Here is an 8,984-nt window from a genome sequence, read left to right as displayed (position 1 = left end):
AAACAACGCGAAAACAAAAATTCGTCAATATAATTGTACAAATTCTTATATCAATAAATTAAGTAAAATCACTCATATTATGAGTAGATTGTTTTGAAAGTACGAGTTTTTCCCAAAACAAATCATCTCCACGAATCGTCACCAGGGTAGCGAAATCTTTCTGCTTGTTTTTTTTGTGTACCCCGTGATTGTGGAGGTGTAAAACGTATTAGTGCGATAAGTTCGATGATATTTTCAAGGTTGAATGCCCAAATTCATGCTAAGTGATGTAAGAATTGTGTTTATTCTGGATGTATAACCGGCGACAATATTTCCGCGTTCCGATCTCGCTCGAACATCGTCCGCCCTCGCGGGATTGCTCGTAAAATCATTGCTCTGTGGTGTACGATACAGAACGTTGTCGGCCGTGAACCGCATACAAATGACAAAACAATCGACTTCCTGATATTTGGCTGTAGGAAGAATTCCACAGCGATCTCGGGTAAGCTTGCTAATCTTTTACAAGTGTCTGCTCTCAGTTGGGGATCGGATGTGCATCATGCGGTGGATGTTACACAACTGCGTATCAAGTGCAAGTTTTATGTTACAAGCGTGTGTTTGTGATTCTGCTTCACCGACTGGCTGTGCGATACATCCCCCCTAAGATAGGACCGAGCCAGACAATTCCAGTTCTGAGTGCCAAAACTATACTATCGCGCTTGCAGTTTTTGTCCCTAGATGGTATACTGCTTCTTATCTCTAGAAACACCACGATCACCTGCGCGTGATTGCATTAGGGAGATAGTTTGCGCCAGACGTTTCTTTTTTTTTTTTTTCATTTTCCAGACGTCTTCACGATTGTGATGGATGTGAAGCTGCAATGGAAAAGTTCGCTGTGGATTTAGACAAAGTTCTCGATGAGTTTGAAGAAAAGGAAGGTAATGTGTTTCTACTTTAGAGCTCTGTTCTAATGTCGTTTCACTCGGTCTAGCTTATGACGGGCCATTTAACCGTCATTGCTTCATGAGTAATGTAAACGGGGGTGTGACGTGTATTCTATGAGTTGTCAACATCGTGCTGTTTCACCAGGTCTACTCGGGGACACACCTCCTGCTAATTATCCACTCACGAAGGACAGTGCCCCTACAGCCGTTATCAACCATGTTGCAAGCTTGCCGAAGGCCTTTACCAGCCTTCCAGATCAAAACGGTGATCACAGACCATCCATTCAGCTGACAACAAACGGCAACCATGTGCTAGATCGTCCTCCTCCTTTTCAATCGGACTACCCAGTACTAACGGCCCAAGTGCTGGACTGTGAACGTTTTCGTCTCAATCACGAGGCCACTGCCACGACCGAGTGCGAGCTCGCCAGTGCAGAGACAGACATTTCGAAAAATGGATCGACGTTGCACGACGACCTCGTCCGTGGCGAGGTGCAAAATGAAGAGTCCGTCGCGGTCAGTCAGCCCCACAGGATGTTCCCATTGGATGAAATAAGATGGAATGACAAAGAACAACAGCAACCTGTTCCAGTCCTGCCAACATCTCAGGCATCCGATCCACCAACGGAGGGAAGAGGCGAGAGAAGCAGTGACGTCCCACGACTCTGTTTCGCAACAAAGGAAGACGATGTCGTTAAAAAGGAGCAGGCATTGGATTCTAACAGGAACATGCTCGCAGTGTCGGATGACAAACTTTGGAGAGTGCCGGATCAAAAAGTCCAGTCCGAAGAAGGAAAGAGCGACGCAGACAGGTCCGAAGCATTATGTCAGTCAAAGGACACAGAGGAGCAGAACGACAGTTTGGGGGAGCCGCAATCAGTGGACAGCAATCCTAGAGTGCCAGAAGAAGCGACGGACAAGACGGATTCCATGGAGCCCGCGGAGCTTCTCGCCTCGGCTCTTACTGCAACGCACGGACCCAATCCGGCGGCGTCCGACGGCGCCTCTCTATCTGTTCTTCTCGACGAACCGATCACTATCCCAGAAGAATGTGTCCGCAACCCCCCTGATTCATCAGACTCCGCGCAGGATTGTGCCAACGATGGCGTGAAAGAGTTGACGGCGGAACCGCAGCCTAGCTCCAGGGATGATTGTACGGCACATCCTGTCAAAACAGGGCCCGTGTCGTCGGAGTCTTCAGCGACTCTGCCGGACTTCAGTGAGGACGAAGTTCTGAGGGTGTCTGTCGCTAACGGCGTTGAAATCCAACTTCTTTCGGGCGACGGAATTGATTTGGAGAACGCGCGGTCGGAGGCGACGAACAGCTCGCTGTGCTCGCTGACGGGCGAGGCGACCATAATTACGGAGGACGAAGTTCCCGCCGCGGAGGACGAGAGGACCGGTCTCAACTTCGAGCCGGCCACGGAAGCTACGGATCGCGAGTTGGAGGCGTTACTGGCGGAGGAAGAGGAGAGGGGGAGCGTCAGCAGCCCTCAGGATGATGAAGAGGGGGAGAGGAGCTTCTTCCCGCCGTTGAGCGAGGAGGAACAACTGTTGGGCAAAGTAGGTTTTGCTGTTTTAGTTTCTCTTAGAATGACTCTATTGAGGCGATAGGGGTCCAATAATCGTGTGACAGTGCCACTGTCACACGGTTGCCAGACCGTGCTGGTAAGACGCTGAAATCGTAAACCCCCACGGTAACAATGTCCAAAAAAGAAACCATTAGGAGAAACACTAAAGAATGGTGAAATATTAAAAGGCCTTCTGCAAAGACTTCATAACACTTAGGAAAGAGATTCACAAAAAATTTACCACCAACGGTGTCCCTACGAGGCCACAGCATTTAAATAGGTCCCCAAAGTCCCCAAAGACGCGGCCAAATTTTAAAAATTGTTTCCCGTTAACCGCAACAGGTGAAGCCATTCTGGATACCGGATGTGGACGCTCCAGCCTGCATGCTGTGCGACACACGCTTTACAGTGCTGAAGCGGCGGCATCACTGCAGAGCCTGCGGAAAGGTATGCCGTCGCCCCTTTTTTTTTTTCATTGCCGTTTGGCGCAGAAGAGCTGTGAAGTGTGAGCAACATTGTGTTCTCTCACCCATGTTAGGTGCTGTGTGGCAACTGCTGCAGGTACAAGTCAAAGCTGCCCTGCCTGGAAAACAAAGAGGGTCGCGTCTGCCAGCCTTGTCTCACCGTGCTCAACAGAGGTGAACCTTATCTGCTGTGTGTTAACGGATAGAACTACAGTGCCATAATAGGCGCGCATATCATAACGAATTTACGGTAGTGTAAATTTCTCTTAGTGTTTATTTCTCTGGGGTGCTTCAATAAAAATTTTATTATATAATTAATTAATTAATAAGTCGATAAGTTATTAAATAATTAATAAATTGATAAGCTGATACATTAAATAATATAATTAATAAGTTCTTAATAAATTAATAAGTTAATAAATTAAATAATGTGATTAATTAGTAAGTTATATACTTATTAATTAATAAGTACGCACGTTTCTTTCGCAAATATGGTTCTGCCGCATCCCAAAAAATGGACCGGCTAGCTGCACCCGCGGCAGTATCCGCGGCGTGTTCCTTGTCGCGTGTCGTGGGATCTCGCCTCGACCCTTTCCTCTTCGTGTTTCTACAGTTGCTGCAGTGGAACGCCTCAGCAGCCCCAATCCCAACAACCCCGAGGAGTACTGTTCGCGTGGTCCCCCCACCCTCGAGAGCAGCCCCACCAATGGAGAGGGTCCCCCTCTAACTGTGCTGGTCCCCGTGCTGAGGAAAGGCCCGCGGCCAGGGGGGGACCCACCGAAACAGGTGGTGTTCTCGGACGGCATACGGCCCGGCGGAGACCTGTCCGAGATAGCGGACGGGCCGTCGGTCATGCCCGCGTCTCGCCCCAGGGGCATTAAAGAGGTGACGTTGCCGGGTGGGGGTCAGGACGAGGGAGCTACGCCCCCGTCTCAGGGGCGTCATGCCAAGAAGGTGGTGGTGTCTGATGCCGAAGGCACGTTGCCGCCAATACTTCTTACAGGTAGGATCACTTGGATTTCTGTGTTTGGTTGTCGACATAATTATTTCGAACATATTTCGAAAGTGCAATAACAATTTTTCTATCGGATCGGATCGGAAATGTCAAATGTTAGTTAAAATCACTGAAAACCATTGTTAGAGAAGTACACTAGCAATGAAAGTACCTAATAAAAGGTACTAAGATACTCCATAAATTTAGCTTGGCTTTATACTGTGTGGCAATAACCTTCAATTGCATCAAAATAATAACACCAGGTACGTTTGTGTTGTACCAAATGCGGCAGGTTCCTTTTCGTTGCAAAACGTTGAACTCCCGACACAATCCCGACAGTCCCACGAATCAATACGTGCTTTTTTTACACGCTTGAACGTGTCCATTACTCCATATAGGTTCAATATCCAACGAGAACTTTGACGCCACAAAGCTGATGAGTGTACTGAAAGGTAAATGTGCTTTTCCAGATGGCCTAACCTTCAGCCAGACCTTAGGCCTAACCTTAGGCCTGACCTTAGGCCTAACCTTAGGCCTAACCTTAGGCCTAACCTTAAGCCAGATGTTACAACTAACCCCTCTTCATCATGCAGATGAGAATGCCGAGCCCGTAACTTTTGCGCTGACCAAGAATCTCCATGTCTTTGCAAAGATAGTGAAATGTGAGAACTGCTCCTCTACTCTTTTCTTACAATAACCAAAAACTGGAAGCTGAACCATGTTGCTGGTGTCCCCTGCAGTGGACTGCTGCATGAACTGCAATTGCTGGTGCTTCAGCAGCTCTGGCCTGTCGTCCCTGGGGCAAGACGAAGTGCTGCTCCTGTTTGACCACACCGAAGTGGAGTCGACGGTGCCCCGCGATGCCCTACGCCTCTTCAGCACCCTCCACGACAATGCGGTCCACGGGGGAGGCCCCATAGGGTCCATGGGTCATCTGCTGTTTCCGGATGGCGTCTTGGGCAGCCGCGACCAGAGTGGGTTCCTCTTCGTCCCCCCTACGCTTCAGTGCGTCAAGAAACTGCCGCTCCCACGTGCGCCGTGGCTTGCAGCCGTGCTGGTGCATCGGTGGGAGGTCCCCTGGGCCAAGCTGTTGCCGTTGCGGCTTGTTCTGAGGCTCGGTAGTGAATATCGTTGTAAGTGCCAGTATTGTCGTGTGTTGTCGAGTTTTATTAGGCCCTTAAAGTTAAAAATTAGATCCACAAAGGGGTTGTGACACGTTGGTGTACATGGTTCATTACGTCGAGGCTGGAACGATAATGCACGCCCTCACTCCACTCATAGCACGGTCAGAATCATCCACAATAATGAAATTGAATGTACCTTTTCATTCCTCAGGGGGAAAGTAGGACTACTTTCAGATGGTTACATTTTTGGAGCCCTTATAGAGCTTCTTGGCAGCACAGTTTCAAGACTCCAGTGCACTGCGTTGTGTGCCTTGATGCATCCCAGACTCAGCACTTATTTATTAGACAATTTGAGTAAACAGGCTGACAAATGTTTCTGCAGATTATCCGTGTCCCTTGATGAGCACTCGATTCCGCAAACCAGTCTACGGAGAAGTGGGACATACCATCATGAATGTTCTACTGGTGAGTAGGTTTGGCATTAAGGGGTGTCTCCAGCTTATACATATTTTTTATATGGGGTGTTTTTTTATTACACAATTTTTTTATTATTACGCAGATTTTTTTTATTATGCAGATTTGTTATTAAAAATGCTGTGAGCAGCGCTGATGCAACCCACCTTGGCAGGCGGGTTATGCGGCCAGGCAGACATCCTATATGACAGTGTATGCAACCACTGGAGGACTAATTAGCTGAAATTCATTAGTTAACTTATTAATTAGATGTAGTTTTGGGAAATGTGAGATAGCAAAATTGGAGCTAGTAATTATTGAAATCCATCGCCCTTATTAAACGGCCTAAGAAGCAGACGTACCTCGAGATATAAATTGCCGAATTTCGCTATGCAAATGGGCTGAAATCAAAACGACGCACTTTTCGAGAGCATAAGCGACGCGGTATTTTCCTTATCTGGGTTGGAAAGGCCTATCTGGCCAACAGATTAGCGCCTACTCCAGTCAGCTCCATCGCTCCAAAGCATATGGCCCCCTCATGTGGAATGCCTGTCGCCCTTTGTGTGCTCGAGTAGTACGTAGTTCTGGTTTCGGCTCATTTGCATAGCAAAATTCGGCAATTTCTATCTCAAGCTGCGTTCGCTTGTCAGAAAACATCTAATTAATAAGTTAGCTAATGATTTTTACCTAATTAGTTGTCCAGTAGTTGCATACGCTGTCATACGGGCCATATAACCCACCTGCGAAAAAAATTTATGCAGCTCTAATAGATTTTTTTTTAAAATAAAATCTCTGCGACGAATAAAACAAAAAATACCTTGTACAATCCTCTTTTTTTTTTTTTTTTTTATCAATCTCCGAAATCGACACACATATTCGCCTCCCTCCAGGACTTTCGGAACTTCCAGTACGGTCTACCTTCTCTGGGCGGACTGGTGGTGCACATTGAGGGGCAACGCACAACCGTCCACGTGCCGCGGAATCGTTACGACGCGTTGTGCCGCGTGTTGGACAGCAACGAACACGTCCTGGCCCTCGGGGCCAACCTCAGCCCCAGCGCGGACTCCCATCTTGTCTGTGTACAGGTAAGGGACGCTCAGACGTGGATGGTTGGCAACCCTGGCGTGAAGAGAGCGTTGGGGGGTGGAGGGCCTGACTGGGTGCGCGACTAAATTGCAGGGAGACGAGGGCACCTACAGGACGCAAGCGGTACATGTCGCACACGAGGAGCAGAAGATAACGGGTGCTACGTTTGTGGTGTTCAGCGGCGCCTTGAAAGGCACCGGAGATGCCAAGTGCAGCGTCGTCGAAGACGGACTCCTAGTGCAGCTGTCTCCGACGGCGATGGCGGCGCTTCGGACCGCACTGCGCGCGATGAAGGACTGGGAGGCGCAGAGCGGGCCGGAGGAAAGCATAACTGTCGTCTGGGAAGAGGACGATCGGCAGTGCAATGTGGGGTAAGAAAACGGATCCATGACTGAGAATAATGAGGTCTATTGGACTAAAGAAAGAAGGGGGAGGGTGCAGGTAAGCTGGTGTAGGTTCAGGGGCAACGTAGACGGACTAGACGTAGATTTATGATCTCTTTGATTTAGCAGAGCAGTGCAGTGCAGTGGTGCACTGCTTGAACCGGTACAGCCGAGGTGCACACTTTACCAGTTCAGGCGGTGCGTCACTTTCGTACGTGTTTTTCCAGTGCCGCGCATGTTGTGCACACTTCCCGTTTGTTTCGTAAAAGTGTGCAGCTAGTATACTGGAAAAGTACACAGCCAGTCTGCACTTGCTGTATTGAGTGGTGCAGCAAGAGTGCGAGTATGTCAGGCAGGCGATGATGTCGTACCGCTGCGTCGAAAAGGTTGGCACAGTTTTTGCAGCAGTATAATTAGAGAAGCAGAACAAGGAGCAGAACAGTGGCCGCAGTGCAGAGTGAAGACTGTGTACTTGATCGTTCATTTTTTAAACAACCACGGAGTGCTACTGCCAAAGCTGCACTGCATACTCAAGGCACCATCACGGAGCTTTCTAGAACTAATGTATCGAGTACAGTGAAATCAAAGAAACCTTGGATAAACTACGGCAATGACACTTCAGCGGCACTGCCTGGAGGATGTGAATCACAAGTTCATCTCATACCATAGCCGTGAGGCAAGCTGCACGAACCTAACCTAAACTAACCTAAACTAAACTGAACTATAAACTGAACTGTAAACTGAACTGTAAACTGAACTGTAAACTGAACTGTAAACTGAACTGTAAACTTAGCTGTAAACTTAGCTGTAAACTATAGTCTATATAAACTATAGACTATATAAACTAGACTATAAAAGTAGACTGAACTAAAAAAGTAGACTAAACTATAAGCTAAACTAACCTAACCTAGGCATTGCCCAATATCACTGCCGTTCCATCCCCGCTACTGTTGCTGGTAGCAGTGTTGTTTCTGTAGTTTAGCAAACACCTTTAATGCATGTCCTTCACAGCTGGATTATTTTGTGTTTAGAGTGACCAGCCCAATTGACAACCAGAGCAGAGAAGGCGTACCCAGCGTCCGAATACGAAACGCAACTGACTACTCGTCGCAAAGACACGTTATCCGATGGACCGAAGTCTTCTTCCTCCACATGGACGATGCTAAGAAGACGTGAGCATACGTGACTTTTTGTAACCTTCTCGAGACTAATTTTTTTCCCCCTAATAATCTGTCCAGGTCCGAGGAGTCCCAGCGTGTGTCCGAAGCTTTAGCCAAGAGCTTCTCTATGGCCATGTTGCCTCATCTGAGCCAACTGCACTCTTTGGGAGTAGTTGGCTTGCGAGTCGAATTAGGGCCCGAACGAGTCGGCTACGAAGCCGGGTCCAACGGAAAGCCGCTTCCGGCGTCATGCCTCAGCGAACTGGACTGTGCTCTGGTGCCGCTCTTGACGACGGCGCAAGAACGGCTAGCCGTGGAACTTGTCTTTCACGTTTTATTGAAGTGACGCGATAAGCGTTACACATTGTGTGGAATAATGGACAAGTATGAGATGCAATAGAAGAATGGAGAAGCTGCAGTGTTGGGCGGGGGGGGGGGGAGGGGGAAATTATAATCAAAAGAGGAACACTAATGTAGTCAAACAGCATACATGGATAACGTTTGAGGATGCACTTCGAGTTTTTGCCCCGTCTTCTCGACTGCCCCCCTTTGGCTAAGGAGATACGGAGTCTTCTATATTTTTATATTTCAGTTTGCCACGGATTAGTTTTGTTTTTGGCAGAACGATAGGGGAATGCAATGCTAGGATATAAATTGTATCTGGAATGACTTGCTGGTGCTCCTTTGTATGCTTTCTAGTGTACCGACTGTAGGCGCGTGCTTTTAAATTGTGCCTACGCAACGATTTGATAATTAAATTATGTACAGAACGACCAGAGTTTCACCTTGTTCCTATTGTGTCTGTTATCACATCACCATCACCCTA

General features: G+C 47.9%; 1 protein-coding gene across 1 annotated transcript; it reads left to right on the top strand.

Moving 5' to 3' along the window:
* Positions 1 to 158: 158 nt before the first annotated feature.
* On the top strand, positions 159 to 8,931 carry LOC135390681 (zinc finger FYVE domain-containing protein 16-like). The gene is made up of 14 exons (XM_064620492.1): positions 159 to 481; positions 826 to 917; positions 1,069 to 2,486; positions 2,837 to 2,941; positions 3,033 to 3,132; positions 3,572 to 3,961; positions 4,351 to 4,404; positions 4,546 to 4,614; positions 4,693 to 5,085; positions 5,459 to 5,541; positions 6,420 to 6,614; positions 6,709 to 6,986; positions 8,030 to 8,170; positions 8,237 to 8,931. Exons 2-14 carry the CDS (start codon positions 860 to 862, stop codon positions 8,502 to 8,504), a joined length of 3,552 nt encoding a protein of 1,183 aa, XP_064476562.1. The 5' UTR covers positions 159 to 481; positions 826 to 859; the 3' UTR covers positions 8,505 to 8,931.
* The last annotated feature ends 53 nt before the right edge of the window (positions 8,932 to 8,984 follow it).

The sequence above is a fragment of the Ornithodoros turicata genome, chromosome 4 (assembly GCF_037126465.1).
Source record: "Ornithodoros turicata isolate Travis chromosome 4, ASM3712646v1, whole genome shotgun sequence".
NCBI classification, from domain to species: domain Eukaryota; kingdom Metazoa; phylum Arthropoda; class Arachnida; order Ixodida; family Argasidae; genus Ornithodoros; species Ornithodoros turicata.
The sequence above is the reverse complement of the archived record's forward strand: the minus strand, read 5'-3'. Positions and strand labels throughout refer to the sequence as shown.

Bases quoted from the DNA above. Each gene is read 5' to 3' on its own strand.
- LOC135390681 (XM_064620492.1), top strand. From the start codon at position 860: ATGGAAAAGTTCGCTGTGGATTTAGACAAAGTTCTCGATGAGTTTGAA. The intron at 6,615-6,708 runs GTAAGGGACGCT...ACTAAATTGCAG, and splicing joins CCCATCTTGTCTGTGTACAG to GGAGACGAGGGCACCTACAG. The intron at 8,171-8,236 runs GTGAGCATACGT...TAATCTGTCCAG, and splicing joins ATGGACGATGCTAAGAAGAC to GTCCGAGGAGTCCCAGCGTG.